Source organism: Euprymna scolopes, chromosome 2, assembly GCF_053919585.1.
Source record: "Euprymna scolopes isolate OS-2025 chromosome 2, ASM5391958v1, whole genome shotgun sequence".
In the NCBI taxonomy this organism is placed as follows: Eukaryota; Metazoa; Mollusca; class Cephalopoda; order Sepiida; family Sepiolidae; genus Euprymna; species Euprymna scolopes.
The window spans coordinates 77,766,912-77,787,211 of NC_136483.1; the positions used below are offsets into that span (position 1 = coordinate 77,766,912).

Here is a 20,300-nt window from a genome sequence, read left to right on the forward strand (position 1 = left end):
TACCAAAACAGAAAGTCTTTTACCTGAATGTCTCTTCCTCTAATTCACTTATCAGTAAATAAATTTATTTCCTCGTCTTTCTCTTAATAAGGAAGGGCTTTCAAACAAACTTACAATTGTCCCTTACAGAACCATTAGTGTCATTGTTGTAGTACCCTCTGACCCTATGTTAAAAAAGAGCTCAAAAGTCCTGATAAAGGGGGAGAAAGAATAAAGATTTCAAAACTAAATAGTTTTCTTTAATCACCAGCTTCACTCCAATTCTCAGTCATACAAATAAATTTTAAATTGGTCTATAAAGTCGGTAACCCAAAGTCTCGACTCCAAATCTTGACTTTTTTAAAAACCAAATACTGACCTATGAAATCTTCCACTTATACTAAAAGGGCACAGACGATATTGTGACAATTTTGAACCAATAATTTTAAGTGTGTGTGTATGTGTTATATATGGAGGAGATAAAATAATAAGAATAAGCTCAATTCTTTAAGAGACTTATCGGGATAATGTAAAGCTCAACAAATTGTTTTGGAGCTTATATAGAGTATCAATAAAATAAGAAATTGACAATATAAAAATATATACTAATGCATATAGATTTATTTATTTATTTAATAAGGATGATACATCAATTAGGGGTGTAGGATAAGTAAGAACTCTTTATACCATGGTATTTCGAAGACTAATGCTTCTCATCAGAAAAGGAGAAGATGCTAGGTAACATAATACAGATTTTAAGTGAATAACAGAAGATAAACAGATGGTAGAATAAGGGGATAAAAATACAAATAAATTTAAATTATTAAAATTTAAATTATTAAAGTTTAAATTATCAAAATTTAATTTATTAAAATTTAAATTATTCTATGATTCTTATATTTTTTATCCCATGCTTCTTTGTTTTTTTATCCACTTATTCTACCATCCTCTAAGTTATTCACTTAAATTTTTTTTTCTATATTGTATTCTTTATAATTTATCCTCTCAACTTTATTATAGTATTATTCCTAATAATCTATACTTCATTTAAATACTGTTATAATCTCAGATATCCCTTCTTAAATATACCGACATAGCATAAATTTCCTATTTCAAATAAACCTCTTCCATAGCTATAACCCAATAATACATATCATAATTAAATAAATGGATTTACAAAAATATGGGATAAATCTTTATACAGACACCTATTAGGGTGTATGAAGCTTGACACGTGTGAGTAGGACATGACATAATAATTCAAGATAAAACATGATTATAGTTAAATTTATATATCAGTTCAATAAAAAAAAAAAAACAGTGATTAGAACATTATAAGAACTTTATATCATGGCATTTTGAAGCTTGACACTTCTCGTCAGAAAAGGATAAATGAGCTAGGTTACATATATATATATATATATATATATACATATATATATACACACATTTTATTCGACGTCTAGCGTGGGTGTTTCCTCTTCTGGCGAGAAAAATTGGGCTTCAAAATTCCATGGTATCAAGAGTTCTCATAATATTCTAATTGCTGCAGGTTTTCCTTATTTAACTGATGAATAAATTTAACTATATATTTGCTTTGTCTTGAATTTATATATATATATATATATATATATATATAATATAAAGCTGAACGTCTGTGTGTGTGTGTGTCTGCTATATGGTTGACTATTATAGAAAACTGATCACATATGATAGATGTATCGAGACACAGGAATGGGTATATTTGATCTGACATAATGATGATTCATTAAAATTGTGTGGTCTGCGTACGTTCCTGGTCCACAAAGTATGGAAATAAAAAATTTAAAAAAAACGTTTACAAGTGTTTTTGATATAGATGTACATAATACTTTGATAAGTATGTTTTAACTTAAATAGGGATGGTATAATAAAATTGTGGGGTCTGTGTTCGTGCCTGGCCTCCATAGAATGGAAGTAGGCACAAACTTTAATAAAGACTTTTCATATCTATCTGCGTAAGTATACTTTGATAATTATGTTTCAGTTTGAAGAAATATGGTATAATAAAATTATGAGGGGTTCGTTCGCACCTGACCTCCATAGAATGGAAATATGTCACAAAGTTTAACAAGGTTTTTTTTAATATAGATCCACAGAATATTGTGATAAGTGTTTCAGTGTGAACAGGTATGGTATAATAAATTATGGGGTTTATCTATTTTATTTTTACTTTCATCATATTTTGCTTTGGTTTTGATACCCCCAAATTCGAAGCTATCTCTTTACAACCCTTCCTTTTCATAACCTATCATACTTTCATAAACCAGAGTCCATTTTCTGTAGGCTGTTTTTGAATCCAGTCAACGACGGATACTTTTGCTAGTATATATATATATATATAAGAAGTAAACACTCCAAACCAAAGATGTATTTATATGACACTCATCATTTTATTGTTAACTAGCATTTCAGCCCAGCGTTGTCCGGGTGTTTGGAGATGTATGTTGAGCAAAAAAAAAAGTGGTCAATTTTTTTAACTTTGACCCCTTAACATTTGTTTGTGCTCAAATCAAGTTATTAATTTAGATCCATATCCAAGGAACCTATATCTAAAATTTCAAGTGTTTAGACCCAAAATTGTTGGAGGAATTTGGTAGAGTTCTCAAAGGTCAAATCGTTGAACTTTGACCCCTTAACAGCGAAATGTCTGTCCGAAAACGAATTACAAAGATCTTCCCAAATCTCAGTACCCTGTATATCACATTTCGAGTCTGTAGACTTAAAAATTGACAGAGTTATTGCATAGGGAAATGTACACACACATGTTCACTTTTATATATATAGATATATATATATATAGATATAGTGCATCTTAGATGTGTTTTGTTGAAAGGTAGAAATCCCCAAACAACTAAAAATAAATAAAGGATAAAAATTGGTGAAAGGAAACAGAAATCGTTTAAAGTCATGAGGGTAAAGATCTTATATATAATTTGTTAGTACCCTTCTGGTGAAAAAAATCTCATTGGAATTCGGAGTCCATGAGGAGACTTTAATTTATATATCGACATATTTGATTTAGTACAATCTTAACCTTATTCTGATTTTTTGTATTTTGGTTCCAAATGAATGTTAATAAACTATTCATAAAATATTAGTTAAAAAAAAAAAAAAAAAACAACAACTTAAATTCAATCAGATTAACTTTGCCCGTCAACATATACAAAAGTAAATTTGCCAGAACATCTACTTACATGTGTAAACTATGTAAATAAACTTGTTTGGTTAACAGAGAATAGAGATGTAAATAAATGTTCATTTTTAAATTGGTGTATTCATATAAATTTTAATCCTGCAAATATTATTAAAATGTTTATTTAATTAAACTAGCACTAAGCAATATTTGTTCAATAATTACACATGCATTTGCATATTGCTGATCATTGCAGTTTTATAAATTTTTTATTAGCTTTTATTAGCTTTTATTGAATTTAGGCCTTATGGTACCTTTGAATTTTTTTAGTAATAAATATTTAGTAATAGAGGGTTTATGTTTTAAAATAGATAGGAACATAATAGACCATACAATATATATATATATATATATATATATATATATATATATAGTCTTTGAAGTTTTCAACCTTTAAAACTATACAAAAAGATATTTTTTATCATTCGTTAGAAAACAATCTAGTCAGTAAGTTATTTAATCACCTGCAATCACTGCATCAACTCGCTCTCGAATTTACTATAGTACCAATAATTTATTTTTCAAGGGATCATCAGTTGTTTACCATGAAACACTGTTTCTGGGATTTAAAAACAAAACAGTATATTACATCATGGCTCCCCAGCAGTGTTGATCAAACACCACCACCCTTAATGTTAGTTGTTTGTTTATACATATATAGCTGAATAAATATTAGGTAAAGAAAATAAAAATAAATGAATAAAATAATAAATTAGAAATAAATAATCTCCATATATAATATTTTGATTGCAGAAATTCCCCTCTAGGCCAAATATGTCTAAACTATCATCCACCATCTTATGTAACTTTAGAACACCGTTTTATATACATTTATTCATTATGATAAAATCCTACATTACCTCCAAGGAGAAACATCATCATGATTGCCAATATCTTTAGAGGAAGTAATTACTACTTTTCCCCTCTAAATCTAAAGTCCTCATACACCAGGAACTAATATACACGTTATACATATACAGCCCTGTCTACCTTACCAAATTCTCCTTAGATGTTAATATATGGAAAGATTCCAAAGTGCACAAATTACATTTTTTCTCTTATTTCTATTATTATATAAAAGGAACTTGTGTGTGTGTGTGTGTGTGTGTGTGTGTGTGTGTGTGTGTGTGTGTGTGTGTGTGTGCGCGTTTCCCATGGACTCCAAAATGGCTGGCCCGATTTTTTTGAAATTCCACACAAATGTACTTCATGTATCTGGCAGTGTTCTTAGATAGGTTTTGTATCAGAATGTCTTCGATAAGTATTGATAATCAAAAAATATGATGAAAGAAGGAACAGGTGATTTGGACCAAAGTTAACTCCTTATACAAGCTAACATAACAATTGCATTTGAGAAGTTTTATTACCACATAAGCGGAAAGGCCTGGCATATAAAATCAGCAGTAGGTTTTTTGATATGACAGGGGCGTGATCAGAATGAATGTTTCTTTTTAGATCACAATTGGACCATGATACTTGACTTTTGCATTTTAAACTTTAATTCAAGCTGTTATATATAAAAATATTTTTTTTATAAAATCAACAGTAGGTTCTCTACAGTGCAATGTAAACTACAATGTATTGTGGAACAAGTCAATGTGGGGAGGCATGTGAAGATTCCTCCCAGCGCACAGATTTCGATGATGATAAAAATATGAGAATGTGAAACATTCAGTAACAATCATATTCATACTCACAAATCATTATGTAACTAGATTTTTAAATCATATACTAGCAGGACCTGTTAACCAGCCTTGCCCGGTGGTAGCATGCCCTCCACCCGCATTAAAAAATAAAGTACTGCTGCTGTTGTTGTTGTAGCAGCCAACCACCAACCTCCTCATGTTAAGAACGGCTTTCAAAAGAGATTTATGCCTCCTAAAAACCCTTCAAAATACTCCAAAGGAACTGATATTAGGAGAATATTAATCAACTAGCAGGATCCGTGGATATTCCACAGAATGAGAATTATATTTAATCAAAAAAGCTGACAGTTTTCTGGGTTTTTTGGACAAAAAAAAAACAATAGCACACAGTAAATACGAGTTTATTAACATGTCTATGAAAATGTTCAGTGTATTTTAAATATAGAACTAATTCAAATGAGATAAGTACTAATAAATACTCAGAAAGTAATATTGTGCTACATAGTTCAATACAAATAATAAAACCACATTAAAAGAGACAATCTTTAATTTACTCCTTCAGTCCAGCACCTCTTGGCAAACAATGTTTTTTTTGCCCCGTTTCTTTCGAATGTTCCCTTTTTTACATAACGTTTCACTAACATCTTTTTCAGTGAATAACCATTGCATATCAAAATTACTGGAAGTTCCTTTCTCACACTATTATAACAATGATCATTATAATGATATTTGAAAACGAAGCTACATCAAAAGGAAGTTACTTTCATATATACTGGTCTAGGGTTGCCAGATTTTGGCCTTTTTAAAAGCGTAACATACAGACTTTAATCCTCATTTGTCAAGTCAACCAGGCACTTATTACCAACAGTCCTGCAATCCCAACCACTGACTAACGTTTGCAATTGTACTTGTTGGACAAAATAAAACTGCATAATCTTCTATTTAATTCATGTTTGTCATTTTTCTTTGTGCTTTTCAAAAGATATCAGTCTCCCAAACCCCTTGCAACATACTTAAAAAGAAATTATTATGGGAGGTTAAAAGGTAAATTATTTTTATTTCTTTGTAGAAAATATTAAATAACATGAGAAGGCATGTTCTAGAAAGAATTCAAAACAACATTTGAATCAAATGTTGCAATTTAATATACTTTGGTCCCTGGGGTATCTTTCTAATTGGTAGACTGACTGTACATTTCAAGGAATCGAGAAACGAGAACAAATAAGCGGTTTTAAATTGTGTTGTGAAAATTTCCAGGCTCTTTAACAGTGAACTCGTTTCAAAATACAACATAATAATGTAAGACAGTTGTATATTTTATTACTTTACTGCTTCTGTTAAATTTTTAAAAAAGGAAAGGAATAAACTGATAATAATAATAATAATAATAATAATAATAATAATAATAATAATAATAATAGAAAGTATAGTAGCAGAGAGGTGATGGGATTCAAGAAATAGAGAAACACTTAAATTTATGTCAACAAAAACATAAAAATGAAACACCTTTTATCTGAATTACATGTTAGAAATACATAGAAAAATTAAAACGAAAAGGAACATTTTTTAAACTTTGAAGAGAGGCTCATGTTAAAAACGCAAAATTATCACCTACTTCCGGACTAAAAAGCACACAGTTTGTGATCACATGGCATAGGAAAGAACGAGTAATCATTTTTTGTATTTTTAAAATTGTCATTTTCATTTTTTTTCTGGAAATATTAGTATATTTAAAAAAAAAAGAAATTTTTCTCATATTCTCAAAATTTTTCTTCATATTGCCAGATCGAATTTATGATTAATGAAGAGCGTGTTTTTCTTTTAAGGGTCTTGCTTTTCTTTTGCAGGAATAGCCATATTTTTTTCAAACATAAATGATGACCATTTTGGAAATATAAAAAAAATGGTTACATGTCCCATAATACTAACATGTAATCACATTATAAAGAATTAGAATCTCATTTTTAGATAGCAGCCAGTATGGGAGAAAAGGGGAAAATTTTACTAAAGTTTCTATATCAATCAAAAAAAAGTAGCACCTGGCATAGACACCCCCTTTCTCAATAACAGAGGTGGAGGTGAGGTACCTGGCGAACCATAAAACTGACCGAATGCCTTCCAATGAGGAATTTCACACCAGGTCATACATAACAAATCCCTTAGTAATTTTGTACCGATTGCATAGGAAAAGGTGAAAAAAAAAATATCGAGAGGAGACCCTTTTTTTCACTCTCTCCTTCCTTTTTTCTAACAAAAACGGGGAAAAAGAGAAATGGAATGCTAATAAAGTCTGCCTATTTCTACAACGAGGGAGGGGGTGATAATAAGTGAAAAAAAATTAGAGTGAAATGGAGCACTATTCCAGTTTAACACCAATATTTTAACAAAATTATAATTGCACAAAAACTTTATTATGTATATATCTATCAAGTTTAAAAAAAAAAAAGAAAAAGAAAAAAGTGAAGTACACAAATCCAATGTAAACCAGTTCTTGCTGAGCCATCGTCATACATAAATAATCAAATTCTACCCAATTTACACCATTAACGATTACTATATTACCACTTTACATTCATTAACCTGTAGGACTCCTGGTGGAGTCACTACTTATAGGAAATGTGGTTCGGTAGGATGACTAATTCATAGTCGGGATTTATCAAATTTTAGCACCGAGGTTGCATGTGCTGCAATCCTATTGAAGTCGAAAGTAGGAGTGTATCTGCAGGACCATTAAAGGTAAATTTAACGGGATCGCTGATTAATAGAAAGGTTTCACCAATCCACATCTATATATATATATATATAAAAGCGAAAATGTATGTATGTATGTATGTTTGTGTGTCTGCTAAAAACTTTTGACAGACAACAAAAATTCACAAACTCGGTATCATATTTCACCTCGAAATCGACAATTTTCGACGGGGAGGGGGGGTCAACAAAAACAGTCCTCTCGTGATGACGACCGGTTCTACGCATGCGTCAGATGACGTCATGACCCGATTTACTTTAAATAGTTGAAAAACTGATTAAATTTTGTGTACGTCGCGTTAGGTCAGTTGATTAGCGTGTTGGTTCATTATCTAAACGTTTTGGGTTCGAATCGTGGTATGAGATGTCTTTTTTTTTTTTTGATTTTTTAAATTTAAATATTGAACCAGTGTTATTTAAGCCATTTTTCACGTAACGATCGTTTTTTTTTTTTTTTTTTTTTTTTTTTTTTACTTTGCTTATCTACCCCCAACCACACACCTAAAAACCCGGGTACCCACCGATTTTTTTAAATTTTAATATCGAAACAGGCTTATTTAAGCCATTTTTCATGTGTTCGTTGTTCATTTGCCTTACGTTAGTTTTTTTTGGGGGGGGGTTTCCATGTTTTGATTACCCCCTCCCTCCCGCTTAAGTTTTAACGTTGTTTTCTTTTTTTACTTCGCTTATAACAAACAAACCTGGTCATTGACGTCGTCATTATAACGCTCGACGACTTCTGTGTGCGCACCTTTCAATTTAAACATCTTTCAGTAACTCATTCTGACTGGCCAATTTTATTTTCAAACTTCGCCTCAGGGCTTCGGGTTCGATCCTACCAACTCCCCCCCCCTCAGTTTCTTTTTTATTTAACACCACACACACCTCCAAACACCTGGGCAACGCCGGGTACCCCCGCTGGTCCTTACATAAAAATAAAAATGAAATCCAGAAATTAAGAACACGAAATCCCTGTATTAACATGAAATAAACAACATTTATTTACGTGTTAGGAATATTAGTTTAAATTGTTCCAACATAAGTGTTTTCTTTTGTTGAATGTTCATAATGAAAGATGAGTGAAGTGAGGATATTTTGAGATTAGCACGAGGTTTGAAATCACTGATTTTTTATGATCAGAGTGTCACACGTGGGATTCACATTAATGTGGTTATTTTCTGAGAAAAACAGTCCATAAAATCATTAGCGAATGCGTGTGTGTTCATATCGTAAGCACAGTAGTTTGAAATAAAATTGTTTAAATGAAGATTTAAATTTTCGTTCGATGTGGCAACTTTCCATGATGGGAATTAGAAGTTCATGTGCATTGCACATAATATCAGGATGAGGGGTTTTAATGTCTCCCGGTGACAGTTTTTTTTTTTTTTTTTTTTTTTATTACATTTTCACCCCAAACAAGGCACATTGCCACTTTAATGTAGGGGGCTACTATCAGGGGAAACATCTACTGGGGTACTATGTAGGGATTAGGGCAGCGAGATGTTGGTTCACGTTGCACTTGAACTTATGCATGTCAGTACAGTTGGGGAAGCAGTGACCTGGAATGGAATTCCAAAGTCTAGCAGTTCTGGGGAAGAAACTACTGGAGTAGAAGGATCTTTTACATCTAGGGATCTCTACAGTGTGGGGGTGGGATTTTGTAGCTTGTCGGGTCTGTCGAGGGTGTTCACGTTGTGGGGGCACAAGTGCTTGCAGTTCTTCAGAGCATTCACCATTATAATACTTGTAGAACAGGCAGAGGGATGCAACGTTTCGACGATGGGACAGAGGCTGAAGTTTTGATGCCAGTTTAGGGCCTATCAGATTTGCGACTCTCTTTTGAACCCTGTCAAGGAGCGAGAGACTAGTAGCCGATGCACCGGCCCAAATGTGACAGCAATACTCCATACATGGGCGAATAGTGGCCTTATAGAGGTACAGGATACTTTCGGGTGTTAGAAGTTTTCTAGCAGGGTAGAGAGAGCCCACCTTCCTCGCAGCGGCCCTGGCAGTGCCCTCGATGTAATTGTTCCAGCTCATGTTTCCTGTGAACGTTAGGCCAAGGAGCTTGAAAGACGTACTCTCAGCTAAAGAGTTGTTGGCCATTGCTATAGGTGGTAGAGAAGGTTTCTTGTAATTATTGAATGAAACCAGTTTTGTCTTGGTGGCATTGAACGTTACCATCCATTTTTGTCCCCATTCCACTACTGATTTGAGGTCATCCTCTAGTGTTTCTGCCATTACTTTAGATATATGTTCATTTGTTTTCCTGTCGTGCCTGCTATAGAGTGTGGTGTCATCAGCATATATACCCATCTCAGAGGCAGTTTTGTCGGGGAGGTCATTTATGAATATCAGGAACAGCAGAGGACCAAGGATAGATCCCTGGGGCACTCCCGCATTTATATTCTATTGTTTAGACGTACGACCGTCGAGGACAACCTGGATTTTTCTCTTATCTAAGAAGGATTTAATTATGTTAAGTATTCTACCAGTGATACCGTAAGATCTAATCTTCCTGAGGAGACCCTCATGCCATTCTCTGTCAAAAGCCTTAGATATATCTAGAGCTACCGCTCTGCCCTCTCCCGCTTTGTCCAGTGAATGGTATATGCATTCAGAGATTACAGTGAGGATGTCTGCCGTGGAACGGGCTTGTCTAAATCCATATTGATGGTCGGTCAGAAGTTTAGCATCTGTAAGGTGCTGGACTAGAGCATGGTTAATTAAGGTCTCAAATATTTTGGCAAAAAGTGGGAGGAGGCTAATAGGGCGATAATTTAATGGGTCAGTTCTTTCGCCAGAATTCTTGAATACTGGTACAACAGAAGCAGTTTTCCAACAGCTCGGAAAGCAAGATTCATTAAGGCATTTGTTGTAGAGTTTGGAGAGAACTGGAGCTACTTCGGCTGAGCACTTTTTTAATAGCACAGCTGGGATGAGGTCGGGTCCACATGCTTTGGAAGTGTCAAGGTTTTTTATGATAGCATGCACCTGAGCAGGGGTGATTTTCAGATCGTCTAGCGTGGCGTCTGTCCGCATAGGAAAGTCAGGTAGGGGGTGGTTTAGAGGGTCCAGTGTAGAGTTGGAGGCAAACCGACTAGCAAGCATGTTAGCCTTCTCGGTTGCTGAGCAAAGAACCTCGTGATTGTTGGTTAGTGGGGGAATTGTTGATTGCCCATTATTTACTACACTGTTGTAGATTTTCCAGAAGTCACGAGTTCCTAATTTTTGTGCTTCGATGCGTTTTTTAGTGGTTTCCGTAAATTCCCTCTTAGCTGTCGCTATTTCTTTCTTAACGTTACTTCTAGCTTCTATGTACTTTTGTCTGTTTGAACTGGACTTATGTCGGTTAAACCTGCGGAATGCATGCTGCCTTTGAGCAATGGCAGTTGCGCAAGTCGAAGTAAACCATTGGGGAGAGTGGGGCTTGCTATAGAATTTCCGCATGGGAACATGCGCTTCGATTGCAGTTTTGAACCATTCAGTGGTCTCAGTTGCACACTGTTCAGCAGGAAGAGAAAAAATATTTCCCCATGGGGCGTCTCTGATAAGATCTCTGATAGCTTCCCAGTCAGCCTTTTTATAATATCTCATTGTTTTGAGCACTGGCTCTTCAGTTTTGGGTCTGGAGTTTAGGGCGATTTCAACCATTATTACCGCATGATCAGCGTTCCCAAGTGGGCTGTCGGCTTTCGTTACACAATCATCAGGAACTGTGGTCAAAAACAGATCTAATAGCGATGCGTGTTGCTCTTCCTGATCAGGGAAGCGGGTTGGGAAAGTAACAATTTGCGATAGGGAGTGAGATACAGAGAAGCTATGAGTTGCGCTGCCTGCTGCATCTGTATAAGTAGAGAATCCAAGCCAATTTTTGTGATGGACATTAAAGTCACCAAATACATGTACTTGGGCGCTAGTGTCGAAGGAGAGTGCTGTGTCTATGCTGTCAGATACTTTGTTTATTATGGTTCAGTCTTGGGTCGAGGGAGAGCGGTAGAGAAAGTAAAAGTAGCTAATGTTGTGTTGCATGATAAGTCTAAAGCACATAAAGGCTTGATCATCTGTTTCTAGGTTTGTTTCTCTAGTCAAGGGAAGGGTATTACGAATGTAAACTCCAAGTCCGTGCATATGTCTGTCAGAGTCCTTACGGCAGAGTGGGAGATATCCAGGCATGTTAAAGTAGTTAGAGGGGATGGAGGAGTGTAGGTTAGTCTCACTTAGTGCTAAGATATCCGGGGTATTTGTTAGGAGAAATGCTTCAACATCAGCTAAGTTAGTTCTAAGCCCACGGATATTTGTGAATGCAAGCCTCAAGGGAGGAGGCAAGTTGGATTTGTTTGTCCCTTATCCTGAACATGTGCTGTTCTTGAGAAATCGGAGAGGAAACTAACTTGATTTTTGACGGGCAAATCTTTAAATACAGGCCTTCTCAAACATTCCAGCCTGTATCTACGTGAGGGAGCGCAACATAGTTCCTTTTGTTTTATGTATGCGTGTGGTCACATCCCGACATCATATACCTATGCGTTCTACATATGCGTAGGCATTGAAATGGAGATTGCTATGAAATGTTACTGCCGGGGATTTATTCCAGCCGGGTACACGGTTGCTACAAATCCTTATCCTCGAGTGCACTTCTGGCCTTGATAAGTGGTGGTTCAAAAACAAAAACAAAAAAAACGAAAAAAAAAAAAAACGGTAAACGATTTTTAGATGATATTATTGTGACTGTGTTGAATTATGGTCCATTAGCTGTTGCCCTTAATGTAAGCAAAAAATGGTGGACGAGACATTTTGTCATTAAAATGCTTTTTTTTTTCTCGTTTTAAAAAATACTTTATGAAGTCGCATAATTTTGGTGTCTTTTTAGAACTTAATATGTAAGTACATAATAATTTTTTTGTGTCATTTTGTTTTTCTTTTTGGGAGCAGTTTTAATAATGAGGTACAACTGAGCATGCACCTGAAATGGGTTACTGCATTACTTTCAAATAACATAGATTTTTTGTAAAAGATCTACTAGAGAGGGGGGGGTGTAGGTTAAAGAAAAAATGGTTTATTATTTGTTAAAAAAAAAAAATGGAATCTATTCAAGTAATTATAAAGCATTTGTATATCGTTTTCCTTATATTTAAATCTTCACAAACTCACAAACAGCTATCCATAATTTCCACAGTTGCATTTATTCTGTGTTTTGTACAGTCCTACTCTAATCTGATGCATATCTATGCATACAGGATTAAAGCAAAGTATGCCAAACGCGTGTGCACACACTGTGCATGCCTAGTGTTTCATTTATTTGTTGTTGTTTTGGGGTTTTTTTTTTTAATTATTTACGAAGCTTTTATATATTATATATATATATATATATATATATATATATATATATATATAATAGTGGGGAGATTCTTCTCCACAAGATAGATATTTATTTTTGCTCAAACCATGTTTAAGTTAATCAAAAGAAGGAAGAAAGAATAATACTAAATTGTACCTATTTACTATGCCTCCCCACGGGACAGAGTTAGACACCAGGGTCGTTTTTTAACGTGGAGAAAAGGTACAAAAATAAAAATTGTCTCAGTCGTGAAGGATTTCTCCGCCACCGAAAGAGGACAAGAAATAGAAGTGCAGTGCAGCATCTGAAGAACAGATACTACACTTTGATCTTGGTCAAAAGGTTTACAATGAAGTAGGTATGAAAACAGAGTAGGTGAATAAAAAAACAATGGATTTCGAAAAGGTAGTGTTAGCAAACGAAAAGAGTATTCGGAAGGTCTCCTCGACCACAGTCGATCCATTTATTCAATTTTAATCTCTTCGTTTTTGCTTTTAAATTCGTTAAATTCCGTTAAAACTTAATGCTTTTTTGTACCAATAGTATTTTTTTGAAAATGGAAAAAAATGTTTTGTTATAAGAAATTAAAAAAAAGAAAAAAAAAAGAGAGTGGAGGATGGCGCCAGCGATTAAAAGATTGAATTAAAGTTAAATTTTCAAAATTTTGAAAAGTAAATTAAATTTTTATTGCGGGTCAATAAATACGATATTCACTGGCTAACAATCAATTTCATCCAAAAATTGGGATAAAACCAAGGGATACAGTACACTTGAACCGATTTTTTTTTTTTTTTTTTTTTTTTTTTTTTTTTTAAGATATTGGTACGGTATTGAGAGTGTTAATTTTTTTTTTTTTTTAATGGATGTCCGTTGTTTAAGGATGAATATGAAATTTGTATAAAGTAAAACCAATAGTAAATGTTTTTTTTTTTTTTTTTTTAAACACAAAATATTTATTTGTTCAGATCTTACGAACGTGTGAAAGTGACAGAGAAAGACGAGTTTGTTAATGTGTGGATTTTAAGAGGGGAGGACCTCTCTTTCCGTCACTCTTTCGTAAAGGATCGGTCAGCAAAGAAAGAAAGAAAGAAAGATTTGTGCGCGTTTACTTCCGGGTGATAAAACAGAGTCGTCTGCAATTCCACACCGCGTTCCTCGGGTCACACTGCCAATACACAAAACGAGCGAGACACAGCAGCAGAGGCAGCAGTAGTAGTAGTATTAATAGTAGAAACAGAAACTGAATATCAACATAATGAAATAAATTAAATCTAATAACAAATTCGAGTTGAGGAAATTAAGAAGCTACAATCAATTAATCAGGTGTGACCCGTCGGCACGGACGAGTTAACGAGCCACCACCATCGCCGGCGAGGACGAGTAGTCGAAGCAAAAAGTGAACTGCCGTCAGCCGCGCCGCTCAGTTTCGGGTGTGCATGAGACGAACCCAGTTGTTCGCTCTACCCCACACACCCGCATCATTTCCTTGCGTACACATCTACCCAGCATCCCCATTTATTAGCTAGTAGTAGCCGGTGTTAAGGCATCGCCATGCAGCCCTTATCAGGGTGGACTTCTTCAGTAGTCATCGTCCTGACCACGATGGGCGTTTTCGGGGTGATGATGGTCACAGCCGCTAGTCGTCGAGGAATACCCGGTGCCCCGGCACCTGTTCCGGCCACACCGGGACAAAAAACACAATCGGCCACGGCCAAGGGGGCGAACTGTGCCTACACGATCGTGGTCAACGAACTGGACTCTTCGCACTGTCCGTCCATGACCCAACCTGTCCAGTCAGACCGGATCGTAGACGACGACGCAGATTATCCGAAAAGAGTGGGTTCGAACGTGAACGAAGTCCATGGACTCACGTCGAAGATCCACAACGTTGAAGCGACCCTTCTCGGGGAGATTGTGAAAAATCGCGAACTGAATTCAACTCTGGTTGAGCACACGGTCTTGCTGAAGAAGGCCGAAGATCTGTTCAACATGTACCAAAACAATTTCACCTCTTTGTTCCGCACGATTATGTTCATCGAACAAAAGATTCGGAAACAGAAAGAGATTAGTCGGAATTTGGATAACAAATTATCAAATATTATGTTGGATGTGGTCGAGGTGAATAACGTGTTAAGCCGAAAATCTACTGGACCGGGGACAAGTTTGCAACAAAAAGAGATTAAAGTCGAAAGCGCATCACACGTGCGCCAATGTGGAATTACTAAAGACACAGTTGTATTTAAAGGTAAGTAAAAACACGCACGGATTAAAATATTGTTTTTATTTGTTGATACTTTTATAGAATCGCTCCCGTCTCCAGACCGGGCTTAGGGTTAAAGTTTCAGCGATTGTGCACTTGTGCAGTAATGTTGAGGAAAAAAAAAAAAAAAAAAAGACAACAGATAGCTGTTACCAAGCACAAGAAAATTATTCATATCATTTTCACGGGTGTTTTTACTTATCGGCACTTTTACTTAGCCAAGCCAGCGTGCTTTCCATGATGAACGACAATTTTTGTCGGGACTTCGCGTATTTCTTTCAGGTTTAAAAGATTTAAAAAAAAAAAATAAAAAAAAATGAAGAGGGATAGTGGGACCGTAAGCCCAAGTCTAAGGGTAGTTGGGGGGGGGGGAAGCTTTTGTATCATGTTTTAAGTTTTCAAATTCGCGACCAAGCCCTGGCAAAATTGTTGTTCATAACGTAGTTTGTTTTACAATAAACCGATATACGAAAAACTAGTAAAGAAGCAAATATATAGCAAATAAATGGTGCCAAAGGCAAAATAAGTTACTCTTCTACCTACCTGACTAAGTTTTTGGCGTTTTAACTGATTTCGAAATGTGTTTTAAGTGCGAAACGCAGAGTGAAGAGCGCTTAAGTTAAATAAATGTCACTGATATTTATTCAGTAGATTTCTGTCAATATTTTCATTTTTTTTTTCTTTCGTTTTGAATCGATTCTCGAAACTTTAAAGGCAAGTGCATGGTGCCATGTTTGTTTTCGTTTTAACTTAAGCGCTTCTTCACTACTTGCCTTTCGTACTTAAAACACTAAAGACTTATCCAGGTAGGTAGAAGAGTAACTCATCTTGCCTTCGGTAACATTTACTTGTTATATATTTGTTTCTTTACCACTTTTACATACGTCAGTTTATTGTAAAACAAATCCGTGATGCTAACAAATATATAGATAAATCTTACAATTAGTAAACGACACACGTGAAAATTATACAGATAAGTAGAAAAGTAAATTTTATTGCGTTTGGTAAGTTATTTGTTGTGCATTTGTTTTTGTTTTTTGTTTTTTGTTTTTTTTCTGCCCCCCCCCCATCACCTTTTTTTTCCTTGTTAAATACACAGCACAATCGCCATGTTTCCCAAAACATTCACAGGATAGTCGGGGGAGGGGGGAGCGGTGGAAACGGGAGTGATTGTATAAAATTTATACATTTTTCTTAATGTGCTTACGCATTTCTAGGGGGGGGGGTCTTCCGTTGGTTTGTCCCGTGTAAGTTTGAAATTGCCCTTTTATTGCTAAACGTGCAGATTGAATGCCTACTGGACAGAGCTTGAGTACCTACTGGATACTATCTTGTATGTAAGGTTTCTCTGTACAGGTATTTTTTTTTTTTTTAAGATAACCTAGCATGAGGATAGTAAGTAAACCTTGACTACATATTCAAAATCACATAGTATTCGCGACCCAAATAAGATCTCGTTATGGTTAACCCACATAAGCTTTTCTTCAAGTGATATTACCTGAAGTAGCAACACAAAGCTGGATACTCCACCAGACTAGACGAAGTCTTGTCCTGGAATCCAGTAAGATCAAGATATGAAAAAGAAAGATATACTATAACATAAAAATGTTGAATTGGAAAGAGGAAAATTGTGTTATCAACTTCTTTACTAACTTAGTGTTTGTTAGATGAAGAACTTTAATTCGAATATCTATGTATCTCATATAGAATTCAAATATTAGCCCCAAGTAGTAGGGCCCCTTGATTTCTAAGAACTTCGACTGAAGGAGAATGAAACAAAAAAGCAGATTGACTTTGTGTACGTTTCTGATAATGTTTTGTTTTAAACATGTCAACTTTTTAAAGAAAATCTAATATGGGAAGATATTACATAAAGTTGCTAGGGTCGCTAGAAAAAAAAAATGATTGGATCATTCTACCGCTCCAGAAAGTATCCTATTCCTGACGCAATTCTCTGCCTATATAGAGCTATATACGCCCTAAGATCGAGTACTATTGTCAAATCTGAGGAGGTGTGCCACTCACACAAAATCGACTTCAAAGTATAATGGGGGAATGTCTTATTCTTTTCCCTACAACCTCTTTCCCACAGATAGTTGTTATTTTCATGGTGGTGCTCGACTGAGCTTCAATCTATGGTAAAACCATAGTAAAAAAACTGTAATAAAATGGTAATCTTGTAAAACCATAGTAAAAAAACTGGTCTAACTATAATCACTAAATAATTTTCCTTTCTCCTGTGTACCTGGAGCTGAACAAAACTTCCATGATTGTTTGTGGAACACAATACAACGGGGCTGCTTCCCAGCTGACTATAATATGGTCGTTTTCAAGTCCAACATTAAATTGTTGTTGAACAATCATCTTAAGTAATCAAATTTGGATCCGGTTCAACCGTCGTCACTAATCCTCACGGCGTTTATCCACCTGACAACTTTTATGAAATCCCCCCCCCCTCAGCACCAAAATCAACAGTCTACACAATTTCAGAAATAACCTTTAACCTATTGATTACGGTATGCTAATCGCGTGAGGCGCCTCTAGTAGGGAATATCGATAGGGCTTCTAAGGCATTTTTGAAGGTCAAAGTACTCCTCCTCTGGGGCGCTGGCTCTTCCATCCCACCCTAGTGACATATCTTCTCGCTGTGGGAGAGAGGGAGAGAAATAAATACCCCCCTGACGAACTTATTAACCTTTATCCTTGAGCAGCCTCTGGGCCCTTTTAGCCGGTGACTCATTAATAGAACTAGGACAACAGCATATTCTTTTCATTGTTTTGACTCTCGAATGTGTATCCGTTGATATCTTATATGCTTTTATATAGAGTGATATGGTTCTCAGTTGATTAACTGTGTCAGATATATACTAGAGTCAAAACAATGAAAAGAATATTCTGTTGTCATAGCCCTCCTCATTAGTACAAAAGAAAAGATAAAATCCTCTTAAATATTTCATAAAGGCACACCTTGAAATGTCCCTATAAATTCATTTTTTAATCATTATTTAAATCGGGTTGTTTATTACGATAGGGGCGCCTACGAAAATTGATGCTTTCTTTTGCTTCAGGAGCATAAAATAAGTAATAACGCTTGTTTCTCCCCCACCCTTAAAAGCATTAATTACTATCTAATCGATAATTTAAAGGCTTTAAAATAACTTAAATTTCATATAGGTCATCAAATAAACACCGATAGATTTCTTTGCATCTTTTAATGATGGATGAAAATGGCCGACGTGGTGTTTATTTGTTGAAAATTTAAAATTCAAATTATTTTGAAACGTTTGATTATTATCCAATATTTTATAGATTAAATTAAAGTCAATCGCACCACGCACCCCTGCCGTAGAAAAGAACCAAAGATCGAAAATATATTATTTTGGTAAATTTTTACTTCACTTCCACTTTAAAACGATGACTTTTCTAGGTTTTCGGGTCTGCTGAAAACGAATATCACATTTAAATTTGGAGCAGACAAATAGTTTTCTTGATATTAAGACATTTTTTCCAATGTATTACTTAATAAATGTCAGTGGCGTTCGCCATTCTTAACATGGGGAGGAGGGAGTATTTTTGTGACACGCATGCACATTAGTATTTTTCAGTTGGAAAAAAAACATGGCCACCAGTAAAAACATAATGGATTACATTGGATAATAACGGTCTTAATATCCAGAAAACTACTCGCCTGCCTCACATTTAAATGTAATATTCGTTTTCAGCATGCCCGAAAACCTCCTTGATCGTTATTTTTAAAGGTGAATGTTGAAGTGGAAAGAAAGTAAAAAAAAAAATACCATCACAAAAAAAAAAGAGTAACTTTCTTTTTTTAATTCGATAACACTCGCACTTTTCTCATTGTTAAGAGCATAGTTTTGTTTATGGTAAATGAGCGACCGGGGCGGGGAGATTGTGTTACGCTAATCTTCATATTGCCGGGGCGGGGAGATTGTGTTACGCTAATCTTCATATTGGATCCGGGTTGATCACAGTCAGTTCCAAAGCCTCCATTACTAATTTGTAGACACATATTTACCTGATGCCTGTTGCAGCAAGGTTAGACACAAAGTCAGATTGATGGGGCCAGAGGTGGGGGTACCAGCAATAACCCAACCTCCTCCAAAAGGAGGGGATAATTCTTTGGCGAGTGCACTTTCTTGGACCAAACCGAATCATACCTCATGAGACAACTGAAGGTTGAGGACAGCTCCTGGTTTGTCAAAGTGATGCTGATGCTATGCCGAACCTAAGCTGACATAATAACTGTCCGAAACCGAGCTTTAGAAAGGAAACCAGTGCTTATTCAAATTGGCACTTATGGTGATAATTAAAAGTAAAAGAAAAAAATACAGAAAAGTCTGATGTACGTACTTTTTACACAGAACGAAGATGTCATGTTTCAAAAATTCTGTAAGTCGATCAAGTAGTTTTTTTAAACTAAGAAAATCAAAATTTACGATTTTACTACTAAACTATTGAAGAGAACGCTGATTTTTTTTTTTTACTTCAACCTCGATTAGAGTTGTCTCCCCTTATTTATTTAATCGGATTTCATCAAATCTGACAAAAACACTGAGTCGTAAAATTTGATTTTCTTAAATTAAAAAAAAAAAAAAAAAAAAAAAAAAGTATTTTATTATATTATGTAATTTTTGGAATATGACATCTTCGTTCTGTAACGAGTACATACATCATTAGGTGTATCAGAAGCGGCGATTAAAAATGCGTGATAAGAACTTTAATAATTCGACTATCTTTCGAAGCTTATAACTACTTGAAAAATGTAATTCAAACCTTAATTTTTTTTCAATTAAAGGAATAAGGAGCAAAGACCAAATTTAAAAAAATAACAGGTTTAATAGCAAATTATGCAATATCTGTTTTTTAAAATCAGTTTTCTTTAAAAAGCATTTAAAGAAAATCAACGGAATTTTACTTACTTCGATTATAAAAAATATATATAAATTCCAAAAAATCACTTACCTATAAAAAATACTCTTCAATGAGTACTTCCATTCTTCATTGTTAAGAATTTATCCATATTTATATTTTATATTCCATGTCCTTTTTAAATAAAATACTTTTTTAAGC

At 34.9% G+C, this 20,300-nt stretch overlaps 2 protein-coding genes across 2 annotated transcripts in view; one reads left to right on the forward strand and one right to left on the reverse strand.

The window, feature by feature from the left end:
- The window catches only part of LOC145292744 (protein disulfide-isomerase TMX3-like), a 252,942-nt gene that overhangs the window by 50,693 nt on the left and 181,949 nt on the right, over positions 1-20,300 (reverse strand). The gene's annotated exons all lie outside the window — the stretch shown is intronic.
- The window catches only part of LOC145292749 (techylectin-5A-like), a 66,281-nt gene continuing 60,018 nt past the window's right edge, over positions 14,038-20,300 (forward strand). The window contains exon 1 of the mRNA XM_080138787.1: positions 14,038-15,194. Coding sequence (XP_079994913.1) covers positions 14,501-15,194 — 694 coding nt within the window. The 5' untranslated portion in view covers positions 14,038-14,500. The remainder of the gene's footprint in view (positions 15,195-20,300) is intronic.